The 21056-nt window shown below is 36.2% G+C and overlaps 1 protein-coding gene across 2 annotated transcripts in view; it reads right to left on the reverse strand.

The window, feature by feature from the left end:
- The window catches only part of hace1 (HECT domain and ankyrin repeat containing E3 ubiquitin protein ligase 1), a 164767-nt gene that overhangs the window by 55419 nt on the left and 88292 nt on the right, over positions 1-21056 (reverse strand). For both annotated transcript variants that reach the window (XM_028797644.2, XM_028797643.2), the window contains exon 16: positions 1867-1964. In XM_028797644.2, coding sequence (XP_028653477.1) covers positions 1867-1964 — 98 coding nt within the window. The remainder of the gene's footprint in view (positions 1-1866; positions 1965-21056) is intronic.

The raw sequence follows: 21056 nt of genomic DNA on the forward strand, positions 1-21056 counted from the left end.
CTAATATCTGTGAGGGCTAACTGGTTTCAACGTTTAAATCAAGACTGAGAAGTCATTACTTTAGTATAGCATACAATCATTATAGCTGTTGCTGCTGTGGCTGTTTATTTTTTTAAATAATTGTGTCCATTGTTTTGATTGACATTTTACTATAGAATACATTTCCTTTTCCATTCCTTCTCGGTATCCTGCAGTGAAACTTCATATCACTACTATTTAGATCTAAGCTATTCTCCTTATCTTCAAATGAAATCTTAAAGTGCCTGTATCATCGCCAGAGTCCAGGCCAATACCAGGCCATTGTGGTATTTTGTTCCTATGAACATTTTTTGAGTGTAACATGGCATATTGCAAGGATCCCTAGTAGAGGCTAGATAGACAAATGTGTAGAATGTTTGATTTACAGCATTAAAATATCCATTAGAATTAAAGAAAATAAGTATACATACAGTATATGTGTTTGTATATAAGTAAGTTATTTTTGTATACATTTGTGCTTTAATTCAACTATACTGTGTTTGCAATAGTGTATACTGCAATGAGGGCACCCGTAAGCATAAAGTGAGATGAAACGAATTAAACTATTTGCAGGTGATGCATCTAAAATTACTGTTATTTAATTAAAATCTACCAACATCATTCAATTTGACAGACATAAAAACTTTAAATTATTGTGAAACTAACTTTAAAAAGCCACATTAAGAGGTTTATCACAGAAAAGGCTAACTTGTTTTAAAGTACTTTAACATACTGTACAACAATAAAAATGCAGAATTTTTACATCTCTTAAGGAATAAGCACATGTAAATTACTGTAATTATCTGAAGTGCCAGCTGACATTTGAATTACTCAATTACATCTTTAAGAAAACAGTACTACCGGTGCAGATTACCCCCCACTGTCTCCTACTATTCCATACATCAATCCAAAGATCAGAGATTAAAATGCATAATTTTAAAATCCAAAAAAGACAACTTTTAAGATTAAAAATTATAATTATGTTATGCAATGTCATAATAAAGAAAACCCTCGTCTTCTATTTAGCTAAAATTGACAATAAAAGTGCTTATGTTTTGTCCACTTACATGAATGAGCTCCAGAAGCAACTAACACTGAAGCACTGATAAAATGTATCATACAGAGAAAATAAGTTAACTGATATTAGTGAATACAATTATTCTTTGGATTGAAGTATGCTGTCCATAGAAGAAGTCGCAGTACAGCTTTTCTCTATTGTAATCCAGAGGTTCTGTGCCATAAAATGCCCTTATCAACCAGTAAGCCTATCAAAAAATAATTAAAGATATCACTATGCTACGCTATTATTCTATGAAAGGACCGGGTAACATGCATTTTAATTATATACAAGGCAGAAGAGTAAAACATCTACATTTATGAATGAAATTTTACATTTAAATCATTGATAATAACCCTTCTGTTAATGCTGAATAGCTTTCTGGATAAGGTTGCTTCTATTCTGCTAAAATGACAAAACAAAGTTTTTGATCATTCCCTGTGTAAACCCTGATTCATTAATACGCACAATTGCTAAGACTGACCATATGAAAAAGACAAGAATACTTTATATTATTCATGGTATCTGCTTTGAGAAGGTGAAGATCAAACTACCAACCTTACAAGGAAAAACTGAATGGTTTTTGACAAATTGGCTAAGACAGCAGTGCTTCATTTTTTTCATACACTCCTTGAGGACATAATTAAGACAGCTGTTGTGGAAGAAATGTGAACTTTCTAAACTATTAGAGGATTTGCAGCTCTTTCACAAATGTATGCCTATAATTTTGTCTCTTGTACATTTGCTGTGTGTCAACCTTTCCTGTCTTTTTTTTTTTATTTAGTACGCACCATTCCTTCTTCTCCATGGAAACGCACTGCAATTCCTTGCTTCAGCTTCTCATTACTTGATTTAGACACAACTTCACAGCTGCTACGAAAAAGGGATTCTGCAAAAACAAGAAGATTGATATTCTCACATCATTGTAAAATACTTCAGACAAGAAAAAATAGCCATCTTTACATTAATGCACTTGTACACTGCTCAGATCTTAAACAGTGGAGCCAATTTATATTTAAGATTTAAAATAAGGTTTAGCAAAGTAAAAAAAAAATCACTACAGTGAGGCACTGTGTTTGTGGAGAACTTCTGCCGTTTTGAAGTCTTCACGTTAAGTGATGCAGGGTACTATCAGGCTACTTAGAAAGCTTCTAATCCAGCATGCAACTCTTGTATATGATCCTTCTTATGATTAATTTTCTTATATTATCTAAATGTACTACATATAAAAGGAGTGATAAAAAAGATTTCAGTATAACCCTGAAAGGTTATTCTATGGTGCCAATTTTGCAATTCACCAAAATGACTCTTGTGTGATTTAACAGCTCCTGGCATTTTTGGTTTCTGTTTCCTGTTTCAGAGCGCTATCAAAATAGATGTCAAAAGTACTGGGCTATCACTGAATTTCTAGAGAACAATAAGCCTCCAGAGATTCATTCTTCCTTAATCAATATATACCAAGATCAGTCCCTTCATGTACCACAGTCAATAGATGGGATGCAGCATTCCATTGGGACAGAATGTCTCTCAGAGATGACCCAAGGTCTGACCAGATTTCAACATTAAGTTCAGATAAAAGTGTTGCTACCATGCCATGACTTACAGTGCCTATAAAAAGTATTTACCCCTTGGAAGTTTTTAGATGTTGTTATACAACATTGAATAACAGTTGAATTAATTATGGATTTAAAAAAACAAAACTCTTTAATGTCAAAGTGAAAACAGATCACTATAAAGTTGTCTAAATGTATTACAAATATAAAACACATAATTGACTGCGTAAGTATTCACCTCCTTCAAGTCAGTATTTAGTAGTTGTATCTTCTGAAGCACTTCCACCCATGAGTCTGTGTAGATAGGTCTCTGTCAGTTTTGTACATTGCTCAGTTTTGGACACAGCAGTTTTTCTCTGTTGTTTGCAAACCTGCTCAAGCTCTCACAGGTTGCATGTGAATCACGAGTTAAGGGCCTTTTCAAGACCAGCTATTGATTCCCAAATGGTTTGAGATCTGAACTCTGAAGGCCATTTCAGGGAGCTCATTTATAAAACTTTGCATTGATCTGAACATAAAAATACACACAGCCCAAAAAACAGGATATTGTATACAGTAAAAAAAAAAAAAGAAAGCTGCCGTACACACATTTCTATGCAATTTACCATTTATAAATCACAATCACCTCCAATGCCCCACTGAAACATCCATACGTGAAGCATGCTAATCAACCTTATATACATATGCAATCACAATGCTCCAGAACTTCATTGGTTGGCACAGCAGCTCCCTCCTGATGCAGCAAGACCCCTCCACTAGCATTCAAGAGTATCTGGCTGTGCCCTGCAACAGCAAGTGCTGTTACAATGAATAGTGCAGGCCATATGAAACACTGAGGGTTCATTTAATTACCTTACCCACATGCCAGCAAAAACATACAGTACCAAAGCTACTTTGTCTCAAAAGAAATGAATCACGGATTAATAAATGTCAAGCCATCTCCAAGCTTAGAACACAGATTCTTCAAAACTTTTAAGGAACATTGAAATATCTTCGTAGTACGTTTAATTATTCCATCCATCTATCCATCCAGGGTTGCGCAGCCCCAGCAAGCATCGAGTGCGAGAAAGGAACAATCCCTGTAAAGGGCACCAGCTTATACCTTCCGCTGTCCACTGTATCCACACGTTTAATTATTAGCAGTATACATTATTTAAATGAAGTTAAAAATGTATATATATATATATATATATATATATATATATATATATATATATATATATATATATATATATAATGTAATATACATACTTTACTGCATTTCATCTTAAAAATGACTATCAGGAGCTCCAAAAAGATAGTGCTTGGAAATCTTAATTGACTTAGAAAACGGTCGTCATCATATGTAAATACGTGCTTTCTTCCATTGAACTGAATTGAATTTCTTTATTGTTATTGTATGGTACAATGAGATTCAATATGCAAATACTCCATAAACTTATCTATACTAATAAAAGGCAAAGCCCTCACTGGCTCACTGACTGACTGACTGACTGACTGACTGACTGACTCACTCATCACTAATTGTCCAACTTCCCGTGTAGGTGGAAGGCTGAAATTTGGCAGGCTCATTCCTTACAGCTTACTTACAAAAGTTAGGCAGGTTTCACTTCGAAATTCTACGCGTAATGGTCATAAATGGAACCTCTTTTTTGTCCATATACTCTAATGGAAGAGGCGGAGTCACGTATCGCGTCATCACGCCTCCTACGTAATCACGTGAACTGAAAACAAGGAAGAGATTTACAGCACGACTCAAACGCGGGAACGAAGGTAAATGATGTTAATTGTTGAGTGTCTTTTAATACTGTGTAAGCATACATATTAACACATGTGCAATTAAACGTGTGCATTTACGGGGTGATTTCTCAGGCTTAAAAGCTCGCCTTTTATTAAAAAGGTAAATGCAAACTGTTTTCATTCTGAAGGGTACAAACCACGTTGGATTTCAGCCGTTAAACGCGCAAAAATGTTGGTACACCAGATAAATAAGAGCAACATATTATCAGTTGTATTGTATGCTTACAACACATATACAAATGTGTTAATCGTTAACTAATAGTATGGGATGGTGTTTTTCGACTCGCGCCTTGACTTAACCGATTCCATGTCTTGGTGGGTTTGCGTAGCTTATTGTCAATATCTTTACACCTGTTTTTAAGACTTATTGACTGAAACGGGCTTTCACGAAAAAACTTAGGGCTTTGCTACAGGATACACCCTCCACAAGTTAAGGAAGTAAAAATAAAGGTATATATTTCTGTTTTATTTAAACCTTTTAAGTTCGTATGCATAGCCCCATTTGGCTGTTTTAGTTTTTTTTTTCTTTCTTCAGTAATATTTAATCTCCTTAAAGAACAACAACATATGCATTTTACTTTTTTTGTATCTCTTTAGTAATATTTTAGTGTAAAAGGATAACCAGTATTTAAACCTTTTATGTTACTTTATAAAGTTATTTTACACAATGTTGAAAAATGAATAAGAAAGCTACATATTTTGGCAGCTGCTGCTTTAATTTTCAATGAAATGAAAAAAGCTCTCCAAGAGAAAACCTCAATGAAGAAGAAACAGTTTGCACTATCTAAAAAGGAGAAACCCTCATTTATAAAGGTTTGCTGCAGATGACTTAACTGAAAATAAATGAATAGTTCCTATGTGTATAATACATATTTATCTATTTGACTTATGCCTTTATTCTAGCAAATTCCAACATCTGATGGTACAATTTGTTACATTACTTTTGTTTTTTGCAGCACAGGCAGGTGAACTGACTTCCTCAGGGTCACACAGTGGTGTCAGTACCAGGATTTGAACTGACAAGCTCCGGGTTTGCTGAAATATTACTGAAGAAAGAAAAAAAATGAAAACGGGCAAATGGGGCTATGCATACAAATGTCCATCCATCCATTATCCAACCCGCTATATCCTAAATACAAGAGCCAATCCCTGCCAACACAGGGCACAAGGCACGAAACAAACCCCGGGCAAGGTGCCAGCCCACCGCAGGGCGCACACACCCACACACACCCACAATTTAGAATCGCCAATGCACCTAACCTGCATGTCTCTGGACTGTGGGAGGAAACCGGAGTACCTGGAGGAAACCCAGACAGACACAGGGAGAACATTCAAACTCCACGCAGGGAAGCGAACCCGGGTCTCCTAACTGGCACCTTTCACTGCGCCACCATACCGCCCGCATACAAACTTAAAAGGTTTAAATAAAACAGAAATATATACCTTTATTTTTACTTCCTTAACTTGTGGAGGGTGTATCCTGTAGTAAAGCCCTAACTTTTTTCATGAAAGCCCCATAAGCCTTAAAAACAGGTGTAAAGCTAAACTTGCAGCACCGCTATTCAATTACACTTGCCTAACGCCTCTCCTAAGGGGAGATACTGTGGGATCTGGGCATCCGTCAAAGCACCAATCACAGGCACGATTAGAAAGCGGGAAGCTGTGATTTGTCGTCTCCCTCCCATGTAACAATCACAGCCCGTGTTACAATGCACTATGTATGTATGTGTATATGTATACATGTGTGTGTATATGTATGTGTATATACGGTATATATATATATATATATATATATATATATATATATATATATCTATACTAATATAATAAAAGGCAAAGCTCTCACTCACTCACTCATCACTAATTCTCCAACTTCCCGTGTAGGTGGAAGGCTGAAATTTGGCAGGCTCATTCCTTACAGCTTACTTACAAAAGTTAGGCAGGTTTCATTTCGAAATTTTACGTGTAATGGTCATAACTGGAACCTCTTTCTTGTCCATATACTGTAATGGAGAAGGCGGAGTCGCGTATCGCGTCATTACGCCTGCTACGTAATCACGTGAACTGAAAACAAGGAAGAGCCCCAAAGAGCGCTGAAGAAAACATTCATTACACAATTGAGAAGGCACAAGACAGCGGCTCACGTGAACTAACTGAATGCAGCACGAGTGATCACTTCGATACAGCGGAAACAAAGCACGGTGTAAAACGTAAGTTTAAATTAAGTTTATAGAAACGCTACCGCTGCCTTTTGCAATACCATATTCGTGAGATACAAGTTTAATGAGAAACGCTCCCGCTGCCGTTTGCAATACCATATTCGCGAGATACAAGTTTAATGAGAAGACACGAGGTATAAACGATACTTTGGATGACTTTGTAACGGATTAAAAATTGCTGTAGCGAGAAACTTTTAAGTGCCGGGTCTTAGCTAACATTAAATAAAGCCGTGGACATCGCAACATCACACAAGACAGCGGCTCACGTGAACTGACTGAACGCAGCACGTCGGAAACAAAGCACCGTGTAAACCTAAAGTTTAAATTAAGTTCATAGACCTACAAAAGGTTGCCATTGATTTGAGGCAAGATTGCTTTTCTCCTGTACACTTATACGTTGCATTCTCAAGAGTGTGCTTGCACGGCTTGGTCATATTACAACTGGAGTGCTGAACTGACAACGTGGTATACAAACAGAACTATAACAATCGTAATAAACGAACAAAAAAAACAGCGAAGAACCCGTGGATTAAATAAAAAGGCTCCTTCCTTGGCGAAGCAAGGAAAAAGGAAGACCTTATATGGCGTCTATGTGTATATATATGTAGATATGTATATATATGTAGATATGTAAATATGTATATGTATATTTTTGTGTCTGTATGTGTGTGTGTATATATATATATATATATATATATATATATATATATATATACTAGCAAAATACCCGCGCTTCGCAGCGGAGAAGTAGTGTGTTAAAGAGGTTATGAAAAAGAAAAGGAAACATTTTAAAAATAACGTAACATGATTGTCAATGTAATAGTGTTGTCATTGTTATGAGTGTTGCTGTCATATATATATATACATACACACATATACACATATATTATATATATATATATATATATATATATATACACACATATATATATATATATATACACACATATCTATAATAATAAAAGGCAAAGCCCTCACTGACTGACTCACTCACTGACTGACTCACTCATCACTAATTCTCCAACTTCCCGTGTAGGTGGAAGGCTGAAATTTGGCAGGCTCATTCCTTACAGCTTACTTACAAAAGTTAGGCAGGTTTCATTTCGAAATTCAAAGCGTAATGGTCATAACTGGAACATATTTTTTGTCCATACACTGTAATGGAGGAGGCGGAGTCACGTATCGCGTCATCACGCCTCCTACGTAATCACGTGAACTAAAAACAAGGAAGAGATTTACAGCACGAGTCACACGCGGGAACGAAGGTAAATGACGTTAATTTTTGACTGTCTTTAAATACTGTGTAAGCATACATATTAACACATGTGCAATTAAACGTGTGCATTTACGGGGTGATTTCTCAGGCTTAAAAGCTCGCCTTTTACTAAAAAGGTAAATGCAAAACTATTTTCAATCAGTTTATTGAAACGCTCCCGTTAAGGATTGCAATAACATATTCGCGAGATAAAAGAACGAAGTAGGGGGAAATGGAGGAACAGCCGCAAACAGCGAAGAGCAAAAAATTAATTAAACAATTGAGAACGGAGCGAGTTAAGCATACAAGCATGTTCATAAGGGAAACAAAGCACGGTGTAAAACGTAAGTTTTAATTAAGTTTATAGAAACGCTCCCGCTGCGGATTGCAATAACATATTCGCGAGATAAAAGTTTAATGAGAAGACACGAGGTATAAACGAACCACACGCCGTGGCGCAACGTTAGGGGCAACAGTTTCAACCATTCTATGATCTGCTTCTCGCAACTGAAAGACGGCACATGGCGGATGTTAGCTGACTTGCTGACCGCAACGTTAGGGGCTTCAACTATGGCGCTGACGCCATATCTCAGTGCCAACACTTTGCAGACTGTACTTAAAAGACACGCCCTCCTCACTGGACAGTTAAAAACACCAATCAAACTAACGATGACATCAAGTATTACCCAATCAAAAGTAGGAAAGGAGGCATCTTCATAAAATGCGTGTGGGATGATTTGCATGAGACGCTGCTTTAAAAAAAAAATAATAAAAAAAATACGGGATAAATCCCGTCCAGTATTGATTCAAAACGGGACGCGCAATTTCATTCTCAAACGCGGCACGATTCAGTATTTTAAAGGACGGGTGGCAACCCTACAGTGCCAGGTAACCACCCATACAATCAGATTGTGATTCAGACTAGGAATGCAATGAATGTAATTACCCCGATCTACATACAAGGCGAAAGTCTTGCAACATTCAAAGATGATGGTTTGGGATAATTAGTACTTATTAAGTACAACATTGAACATAAAAGAGCTTATGAAGCCTTGAACCGAAAAAAGCAAGATCTCACAGATCGTAAAAAAAAAAGAAGGAGGTAATGTCGTTTTACTCGCTGTAGATTTTACTCAAACATTACCAGTTATTCCACGAGGGAGACCAGCAGATGAACTCAACGCGTGTTTAAAATCCATGCTTCTCCCACGGTCGGTGATATGTCGCGTGTTCTCGGGTAGGTACACCAAAAAATGTATACATTTAAGCATGTAATGGGCAAAGAAAAAATGAGGTATACCCGAAGGCACTACAGTAGTACTCAATGTAACTTTACTTCTTAAATGTTAATGTTTTACTGTTTAATAATTTATATGCTTCTTATATATTGTTCAAATTCTTTTATGAAAATACCAGTGACAGCGCAATGCACGATAACATGGAGTGAATACACCATACGCATCTGCCCACGGCCGCCCTGGTGTGCGCAGATAGGAGTTGATTCTAAAATAAAATAAACATAAAAACAGTAATACATTCATCACCCATAAAGCGGATAGCAGACGTCACGTATTATATGTGTACCACATTTCAAGTCAATACGTGAAACGGTTTGCAAGCTACATGTGATTTAAAATCCTGGACAGACCAACGAAAAGCCACGGTAGCAAATTATTGAAGAAGATTTTACTGTTTAATAATTTATATTTATATGAAATGTGCTTCTTATATATTACTTCATATTCTCATATGATAATGATGTTAATGTTGTTTATATTGATTTCTATGTTATTGTAAGTGCATCTATGTGTGTATATGTATGTATGTATGTGTATATATATATATAAAAAATATATATATTAAAAATATATGTGTATATGTATATATAATATATCTGTATATGTGTGTGTATATGTGTATATGTATATATATATGACAGCAACACTCATAACAATGACAACACAATTACATTGACAATCATGTTACGTTATTTTTAAAATGTTTCCTTTACTTTTTCATAACCTCTTTAGATAGATAGATAGATAGATAGATAGATACTTTATTAATCCCAATGGGAAATTCACAAAACACACTACTTCTCCGCTGTGAAGCGCGGGTATTTTGCTAGTATTATATATATACATATATATATATATATATATATATATATATATATATACATACACACATGTGTATATACACACACATATTATATATATATATATATATATATATATATATATATATATATATATATATATATATATATATATACATACACACATATACAGATATATATATATATACATATATTATATATACATATACACACATACATGCACTTACAATAACATAGAAATCAATATAAACAACATTAACATCATTATCATATGAGAATATGAAGTAATATATAAGAAGCACATTTCATAGAAATATAAATTATTAAACAGTAAAATCTTCTTCTATAATTTGCTACCATGGCTATTCGTTTGTCTGTCCAGGATTTTAAATCACCTGTAGCTCGCAAACCGTTTCACCTATTGACTTGAAATCTGGTACACATATAGTACGTCACGTCTGCTATCCGCTTTATGGGTGATGATTGTATTACTCTTTTTATCTTTATTTTATTTTATTGTAGAATCAACTCCTATCTGCGCACACCAGGGCGGCCGTGGGCAGATGCGTATGGTGTATTCACTCCATGTTATCGTGCATTGCGCTGTCACTGGTATTTTGATAAAAGAATTTGAACAACATATAAGAAGCGAATAAATTATTAAACAGTAAAACATTAACATTTAAGGAGTAAAGTTACATTGAGTACTACTGCAGTGCCTTCGGGTATACCTCATTTTTTCTTTGCCCATTACATGCTTAAATGTATACATTTTTTGGTGTACCTACCCAAGAACACGCAACATATAACCGACCGTGGGAGAAGCATGGATTTTAAACACGCGTTGAGTTCATCTGCTGGTCTCCCTCGTGGAATAACTGGTAATGTTTGACTAAAATCTACAGCGAGTAAAAAGACATTACCTCCTGAGATCTTGCTTTTTTCGGTTCAAGGCTTCATAAGCTCTTTTATGTTCCATGGTGTACTTATCCCAAACCATCATCTTTGAATGTTGCAAGACTTTCGCCTTGTATGTAGATCGGGGTAATTACATTCATTGCATTCCTAGTCTGAATCACAATCTGATTGTATGGGTGGTTACCTGGCAGGTAACGCTTATGCTTGGTCATCAAATCGTCTAACATCCGCTACGTGCCCTCTTTTAATTGCGAGAAGCAGATATATATAGCCAAATTGTCGCGCTTCGTTGCGGTGAAGTACTGCTTTTAATTTTTTATTAAGAAGAAAAGAAAACCTTTTTAAACGGATCGAAAATAATACCAATAACAATTTGTTAAGGATCTGTTTTTTTGTGAAGCTCCCTTTTCACAGCTGTCGCGCTACGGCGTGTGTTTCGTTTATTTGACAGTATGTAGATCGTGGTAATTACATTCATGGCATTCGTTTTCTGAATCACAATCTGATTGTATGGGTGGTTACCTGCCAGGTCACGCTTGTGGTTTGTCAGCAAGTCGCCTTACGTCCGCCACGTGCCCTCTTTCTGTTCCCAGAAGCAGATCATAGAATGGTTTTAATAGTCTACTTTCAAATAATGCAGAGTATGTGACATGTTTCTCCCTAATTCTGGGCTCATCAGGCGTACACACTCACTGCATCCCCTCTCGGGAATCGAATCTCTATCGTCAGCGCCAGAGGTGAAGCCCCTAACGTTGCGCTATGGCGTGTGATTCGTTTATACCTCGTGTCTTCTCATTAAACTTTTATCTCGCGAATATGTTATTGCAATCCGCAGCGGGAGTGTTTCTATAAACTTAATTTAAACTTACGTTTTACACCGTGCTTTTTTCCCTTATGAAGATGCTTGTATGCTTCACTCGCTCGCTTCTTAATGTTTCGCTCCCTTCTCAGTTGTTTAATGAATTTTTTGTTCTTCGCGGTTTGCGGCTCTTCCTTCATTTCTCCCTACTGCGTTCTTTTATCTCGCGAATATGTTATTGCAATCCGCAGCGGGAGCGTTTCTATAAACTTAATTTAAACTTACGTTTTACACCGTGCTTTGTTTCCCTTATGAAGATGCTTGTATGGTTCACTCGCTCGCTTCTTATTGTTTCACTCCCTTCTCAATTGTTTAATGAATTTTTTGTTCTTTGCTGTTTGCGGCGCCAGAGTTGAAGCCCCTAACGTTGCGGTCAGCAAGTTGGCTAACATCCGCCATGTGCCGTCTTTCAGTTGCGAGAAGCAGATCATAGAATGGTTTTAATAGTTCACTTTCAAATAATGCAAAGAGTATGCGACACGTGTTTCTCCCTAATTCTGGACTCATCAGGCGTACACACTCACTGCATCCGCTCTCGGGAATCGAATCTCGAACATCAGCGCCAGAGGTGAAGCCCCTAACGTTGCACTACGGCGTGTGGTTCGTTTATACCTCGTGTCTTCTCATTAAACTTTTATCTCGCGAATATGTTATTGCAATCCACAGCGGGAGCGTTTCTATCAACTTAATTTAAACTTACGTTTTACACCGTGCTTTTTTCCCTTATGAACGATGCTTGTATGCTTCACTCGCTCGCTTCTTATTGTTTCGCTCCCTTCTCAGTTGTTTAATGAATTTTTTGTTCTTCGCTGTTTGCGGCTCATCCTTCATTTCTCCCTACTGCGTTCTTTTATCTCGCGAATATGTTATTGCAATCCGCAGCGGGAGCGTTTCTATAAACTTAATTTAAACTTACGTTTTACACCGTGCTTTGTTTCCCTTATGAAGATGCTTGTATGCTTTACTCGCTCGCTTCTTATTGTTTCGCTCCCTTCTCAATTGTTTAATGAATTTTTTGTTCTTCGCTGTTTGCGGCTCATCCTTCATTTCTCCCTACTGCGTTCTTTTATCTCGCGAATATGTTATTGCAATCCGCAGCGGGAGCGTTTCTATAAACTTAATTTAAACTTACGTTTTACACCGTGCTTTGTTTCCCTTATGAAGATGCTTGTATGCTTTACTCGCTCGCTTCTTATTGTTTCGCTCCCTTCTCAACTGTTTAATGAATTTTTTGTTCTTCGCTGTTTGCGGCTCCTCCTTCATTTCTCCCTACTGCATTCACAGTCTTTTCACGTGATTACGTGGGAGGCGTGATGACGTGACACTCAACTCCTCCTCCCACGGCCATCGAGCTGCCGTCCATTACAGTATATTGTGAAAAAAGAGGTTCCAGTTATGACCATTACGCGTTGAATTTCGAAATGAAACCTGCCTAACTTTTGTAAGTAAGCTGTAAGGAATCAGCCTGCCAAATTTCAGCCTTCCACCTACACGGGAAGTTGCAGAATTAGTGATGAGTCAGTCAGTCAGTCAGTCAGTCAGTCAGTGAGGGCTTTGCCTTTTATTAATTAGTATAGATATATATATATATATATATATATATGTGGATGTGTATATGTATATATATATATATATATATATGTATATGTAGATATGTGTATATGTAGATATGTGTATATATGTATATATGTTTATGTATATATATGTTTACATAACCTCTTTAACACACTACTTCTCCGCTGCGAAGCGCGGGTATTTTGCTAGTATATGTATACAATAATCCCTCGCTATATCGCACTTCGCCTTTCGCGGCTTCACTCCATCGCGGATTTTATATGTAAGCATATTTAAATATATATCGCGGATTTTTTGCTGGTTCGCAGATTTCTGCGGACAATGGGTCTTTTAATTTCTGGTACATGCTTTCTCAGTTGGTTTGCCCAGTTGATTTCATACAAGGGACGCTATTGGCAGATGGCTGAGAAGCTACCCAACTTACTTTTCTCTCTCTCTTGCGCTGACTTTCTCTGATCCTGACGTAGGGGGATTGAGCAGGGGGGCTGTTTGCACACCTAGACGATACGGACGCTCGTCTAAAAATGCTGAAAGATTATCTTCACGTTGCTACCTTCTGTGCAGCTGCTTCCTGAAGCGACATGCTGCATGGTGCTTCGCATACTTAAAAGCTCGAAGGGCACGTATTGATTTTTGATTGAAAAACAAACTCTGTCTCTCTTTCTCTCTCTATCTCTCTCTCTGCTCCTGAAGGAGGGGGTGTGAGCTGCCGCCTTCAACAGCTTTGTGCCGCGGAGCTTCGCATACTTAAAAGCCAAACAGCCCTATTGATTTGTTTGCTTTTCTCTATCTCTCTGACATGCTCTGCTCCTGACGCGCATTCCTTTGAAGAGGAAGATATGTTTGCATTCTTTTAATTGTGAGACGGAACTGTCATCTCTGTCTTGTCATGGAGCACAGTTTAAACTTTTGAAAAAGAGACAAATGTTTGTTTGCAGTGTTTGAATAACGTTCCTGTCTCTCTACAACCTCCTGTGTTTCTGCGCAAATCTGTGACCCAAGCATGACAATATAAAAATAACCATATAAACATATGGTTTCTACTTCGCGAATTTTCTTATTTCGCGGGTGGCTCTGGAACGCAACCCCCGCGATGGAGGAGGGATTACTGTATATGTATATGTATATATATGTTTACATAACCTCTTTAACACACTACTTCTCCGCTGCGAAGCGCGGGTATTTTGCTAGTTTTCCTATAAAATGATAAAATAATAATATAATAAAAAATATACAATATGAAAGTAGAAGTGGCACAGGTTGTGAGGTTGTGCAATGTTACAACTGCAGTGCAAGTTTACAGTGAGGTACTTATTACCTTACTTATAAGTTCAAACAGTTCTACCAGGAGCACTTGATGAATTGATTGAGTGTGTTTACAGCTTTTGGGATTAAACTGTTTCTGAACCGCGAGGTCCCTACAGGAAAGGCTCTGAAGCGTTTGCCATATGGGAGATGTTCAAATAGACTGTGCGCATGGCTGAAGGTGCACTGAGATTAACAACGCTAAAGCAGCTATGGAATTCAGAATAGTTTGGCCATTCTGTGCATCATTGTATTGTTACAAGTTGATTTCAATCAGATGCCTTAAACTAAAAAACAATATGCAGTTAATTTCAGTGTATTTGAAAAGGCTGTGTCAGGAATGTGAATCTAAAAAATAAAGGGAAACCACACAACAAGAACAATAACTCTGCTTTGATGAAGGGTGCCGCCAGTTTGCAAAACTCAGTTGAAAATGTGCGTACGCAATGGTTTGACCTGCCGTGAGAATGTGTGTGGCTTTACACCAAGTTTAGTTTTCATACATCGCGATGTGACCGTGGAAATGGGCGTATGCAACATTTTTATGCGTATGCACTGTTTACACATGAGGCCCCTGGTCTTTACCGAGGTGTTCATTGGAAAACTTTAGTCTTGCCTTGATGTTCTTTTTACGCAGAGATCTAGTTGTAGATCTCTGTAATCTAATTTGCACAGTCTCTTTCTAATTGTAGACTCATGCACTTTGACATCAACAATGGCAAGACCTACCTGTAGGTCCTGTGATGAAATTGTGGGATTCTTAGAGACTTCTTTCAGAATCAGGTATTCTGCTCTCCATAATCCTTAGGGTAAGATACACGTCCACCTATAACTGTAATTTATTGCAAACGATATCAGGTTTCATGCAGTTAAAGGCTGATAGAAAGTCAATAAACACAATTCTCACCTATGAGTGTGGTTTCTCCAAATGTGTATAACTAGTATGAAATTATGACCAAATCCTCCATTGCACATTTCTGTATGTATGCAGACTACAATGGATCCAAAGAGGAGCCATCCTTTAAAATAAGGCACGCAAGAACATGTTGCTCCAGACATTTTACTATGAGTGACGTAAGGGCCACTGGATGATAATCATTTAATTCAATTTGGTAGTTATTTTTTGGATTTGGGCAGAATTCACAGCTCTTCCAAGGCTTTGGCACTCTGTACTCTTTAAGAGAGCAATTGAAAAGCTGACAAAACATTCTTAAGAGCGCTCCACATTATTCTTTAAGGATCCTTCCCTTAATTAGATCACTTCCTGGATGTTCTAATCATTTGAACCTGATGTGATGCACCTGACACTAATTTTAGGCATTTAAGGTAGAGATAAATGTAGGGGTCTACTTACTTTTTCCACATGTAAAATTTGCATTTACGTTTACTTCAAATTATATAAATAACTAAAAAATATAAATGTAGCATGATGTTTGCTCTAATTTACCATCTTTACCTACTGACACTGTTTAAATGAAGATGAAATCTTAATATGTCCACATATGCTAAAAAAAATAAAAACATTTCATAGGGTGTGCTTACTTTATAACATTACTTCATACAGTACATATACTGTATATACTCCCCATTTGTTACGTTACACTATTTGTTCTTATAATTGACTGTTTAGCAATCTAACAACCTGTAAGGTCATACCATTGAAGGCTGGTGTTTATCAACATTAAAAAAAGAAAATCATCATTTAAATACTGCATGTTTTCTATCTTAAAGATGTCATATTTTTTAAATCAATTTCTTTTTGGATAGCTGCAACTTTCCAAATTGTTCTTTTTAGGTGAAGTTTTAGTCTTTTTTTAACTCTATAAACCAAAAAATTGCAAAATTAAACTAAAAAATAATGGTTTAATCCTAAAATGAAAATTGACATTTCTCACTTCTAAATATTTTCATGCAGACACTTTTTCCCTTAATTGCTTCAACTGTTGCCCTTTGACAGTTCTGTCAGATTAAACAACACATTCACCTGTCTTCTTACACCATACCCCTCTTCATTACACAATTGCATGTGGGTTTATTGAAAAATAAGCCAAAAGAACATGAAGAGGCTTTCTCAAGGAGATAATTGATAAAAAAAAAATGAGAAGCAGAACACCGGTTATATTATCTAAAATGTGTGTCCTTTATGCTTCTAAACAATTTCTTCTAGACTGATTAATTCGGAGTGTTTTGAAGTCAACAATATGTTACTCGTTTGTTTATGTACTGTTGTGAACTTTTAAAAATCGCAACATATAAACAAACTGACACCCAACACCAGGATGTTCATAGAAAAAGCTAACGTTTTCTAAAATAAAAGGGGGGAAAATGCATACTTTATTTGATATGTTTGGTGATTGTGGTGAAACTGCATATCACATTAAATAATTATCTGTCACTTCTAAAATGTCTTAAATTTCTAAACGGTTTAGCTATTTTCCATTTTTTTCTTGAAACTATTAATCATGGACAGTTTTGGTTTAATATCTTCAACTATTTTTTATCCTTAGCAAGTATAAAAATGTAACAGTTATAAACCAAATTTCAAGGAATAAATAAGAAAGTTCTAATGTCAGTATTATTCCTCTTTCCACCTATAATATTACAGCATATTACATTGCACACACATAGATCTAAGCATGATTATGCTGGGTGAACTATGATCATAATGATTATGGCAATGGGATTGTGCAGAACCTAACACCAGTGTGAAAAAAAATGCTTGACCATTCCACGGTAATAAGCTTTAGAAGTAAAATCCAGATGATGGATCGGAGTTTATTTAATGTACGTATAAAAGCCATGCCGCACCAAGAAACCATATTTCATTTACACTCCCTTAAGAATATACTTATTGATAACTATATTTCCTAGATCTATCAGTTTTAAAACAGTGTGATAGCTGGTTATTTAAAAATAACTATTAATTTATAATAATATATATATATATATATATATATATATATATATATATATATATATAAAATTTCTATTACATGAAATCTCATGTGTCAAAAGATCAGCCCTAGGCACAACACAGCATGTAACTATGACATCTAGTATTAAAAAAAAAAATCTTTTTCAAGGCATGTGGGTTAAATACCTATTTCATTCACACAATACTGGTTCTCATAGAAGTGTAAGATGGGAAATTATTTTATTTGAGCAAAAGTGATTAACTTTCATTGTGCAGAATGGCTAATACAGAAACATGTGCTGACTACCCAAAACAATTTATTCCTTAGCATCATTTGCAAAGAAAATATAAAAAAATAGACAAAATAAAATTTTGCAGGCAAGACTGAGAGGGGCACTGATCTTGAGAAAGACTTTAAATGATGTAATATTTAATTCCAAGAATCAGTACCTTGTGAAAAGGTATGATCATTTGTTTGTACCATAATCATACAATAACAAATATACATCTGCATTTACACACACACTGTCAGTAAGATAAATAAGTCACGGGCTGACAAAGGAGACAGTAATATTGTTATTTATTATTATCACTTGCCTGACGCTATTATCCATGGCAATTTACAACTTTTGGGATACAATTGGTTTGACTTGCTCATGGTCACACAATTGCAGTAGTGGAATTTGAACCCTCAACCTCAGGGTTTGAAGTCCAAAGTCTATGCAACACTGCTTCCCTTTGGCATACTCACATAAACAAATATCTTACATATATGCAGATATTAAGAACTAAGTAGATAATGGTAACACAAATCAATCAGAACACAAAAATCTGTTACCTCTATCAAAAATAAATTAAGAAAAATACTTTATGCATTGCAACAGTCCTATACTAAATTAAGCTGGATAAGACAGTGAATGGATGGATAGATGTTATGCAGGAAAATTACTTCAGTCTTCAAGATTATGCAGGTACCATAACATAGGAGCAACAAGCTTAGTCATCTTTTGCAATCTTTTTTGAATAACAATACTGGATCTATATCTAAGGTTTTACATAACAAACACCTACTTTCACAAGTGTAAATATTAGGCCTGGAAAAGTTAAAATGTTACAATTTTTGTGATCAATGTGGCCTGTTTAATGCATTAAAAAACACTGTCGCATCCAGGGCCAGCTACAGAGATCTTTTTTAGCGTGCCAGCAGCAAAGGCGTAGGTAGAACAGTGTTTTACAATTGTTTTTCTGTGGTGGCACACCTTTTGTAACCCAACAAATCTCAAGGCACACCACAGTTTTATGAATCAAAAAAGTATTAAATCTCTTAGATGTGTTAAACTATCCGAAGGAGTAGAACATTGGGTGGCAAAAAGTGCAGCTTGGAGATTGACGCTCTCAAAGACAGCTCTTGTATAGAATATAATTTTCAATCGTTGAAAGTGATGAACAATTGAAGATTGTATTTGCAGAGTTTTAACACAAGTTTTAATGTATGTCCAATTAAGAGAAACATATTCTTTCAGTTAAATCAGTCTTTAGCAGTGCATTCAAAGTTAAAAGTCGTTTTGATCATTTCTTTCTTTGACAGGTCTATGTTTCATATGCTATGCCAATTTGACAATTAATACACACCTTGTTTTCTTATTGCGTTCTTTTCAACTTACCTTTTAGGAATGCATTCAAATTCAAGTTGTACTTGCTCAAGTAGCACTTTGTTAAAGTTCAGGTTTAAGAACATTGATTATGTTTTAACTATGCCATTCATTTTTTTTTAAATTCCTTTGCATTGATTCTACCTTAAATTTGTGATTCAGTGTGTATTTACTTCATGATTTATGTATTCATTTTATAATTACATCTTTTAATGTTAGATGCGATTAATTACATACACTTATGCAATTAATTAATTTTTTTAATCAATTCTCAGCCCCTAGTAAACATAAATATTCTTTAGTTTTAGCATTCATACTCCTTAGACATTTTTATTTATACTTCTTTCTCATAAATTTGATATTGGTCTAAATTCAAGGAACAAGAAGCAGATTAGTACAGTATGCTCCAACAGAGTCTCCTCCGAACAATACACCCACGTTGGAAGTTATACACTATTATATAGCATTACTTTGTACATTTTAATAGTAATTAAGAGAAATTGTGATATATGTTACAAGGGGCGGCACGGTGGCACAGTGGTAGTGCTGCTGTCTCGCAGTTAGGAGACCCAGGTTCGCTTCCCGGGTTCTCCCTGTGTGGAGTTTGTATGTTCTCCCCGTGTCTGCGTGGGTTTCCTCCGGGCGCTCTGGTTTCCTCCCACAGTCCAAAGACATGCAGGTTAGGTGGACTGGTGATTCTAAATTGGCCCTAGTGTGTGGATGTGTTTGTGTGTGTCCTGCGGTGGGTTGGCACCCTGCCTGGGATTGGTTCCTGCCTTGTGCCCTGTGTTGGCTGGGATTGGCTCTAGCAGACCCCCATGACCCTGTGTTTGGATTCAGCGGGTTGGAAAATGGATGGATGGATAGTTATTATAGGGGCGGAATGATGGGTCTGAGGTTAGGAATCTGAGCCAGCAATCAAAAGGATACCAGTTTGAACCCCGTAAATGCCAGAAGTGACTCCATTCCGTTGGGCCCTTGAGCAAGGCCCTTAACCTGCAATTGCTTTGTCCTGGGTATGACATTAAGCAGGTCCTCCAAATTAGAGGGAAAACTTGGGGGTTGGAATGCAGGATTGGCACTCCAGCCATCATAAAAAACCTCACACTGTTCCAGTGTGGTGCTTAGGTTTCACCCGTTGTACGGCTGCACTTGGGTCCCAATCTGGGTTTTTCATCATGTGATGGGTGCAGCATACTCCCAACCTCCCCCCACCTCTCTCTCTTATTAAAAATACAATGCCAACAATATATTTCCAATAACTATTACAGCCAATGGAAGCAATGGGAGGTGTTAATAGGTATTGTATGAAAAAGGCTATTTAACCAAAATTAAAACTTGTCTATATCTGTTCATTTAATTCTTTAAAAAAATTATCAATTCAGGATTTTAAGACCTGCAAAAATTACTTTGTTATACTGCTTTAAAATTTCTTCCATCTGTTAATTATTCTCTATGTGAAGAAATACTTTGTAATATTTGATTGAAATTTATACCCAGCCATCCTCCATCTGTGCCTTCGTGGTCTTGCTGAAAAATTCATATTAACGAAATAGCAGACACTGACCATACTAGTTTACTTCATAATTTTAAATACTTTTTATCATGTCATCTATCAATTGTTAAACTATATCTTTTGTAAAAATCACAAAGGATGAACCTTCTACTTAATAATGCCAGCTTTGACATATTGCATTAATAAAATTGAATGTTGTTGCATGTCAGGTTTTCTCATTATAATCATTTCTATCCATATAACCTCAGGCTCATCCAATATAAAAATTCACTTTTATATGTTCCCGAAAGAGTAGT

Source organism: Erpetoichthys calabaricus, chromosome 3 (genome assembly GCF_900747795.2).
Source record: "Erpetoichthys calabaricus chromosome 3, fErpCal1.3, whole genome shotgun sequence".
Lineage (NCBI taxonomy): Eukaryota > Metazoa > Chordata > Cladistia > Polypteriformes > Polypteridae > Erpetoichthys > Erpetoichthys calabaricus.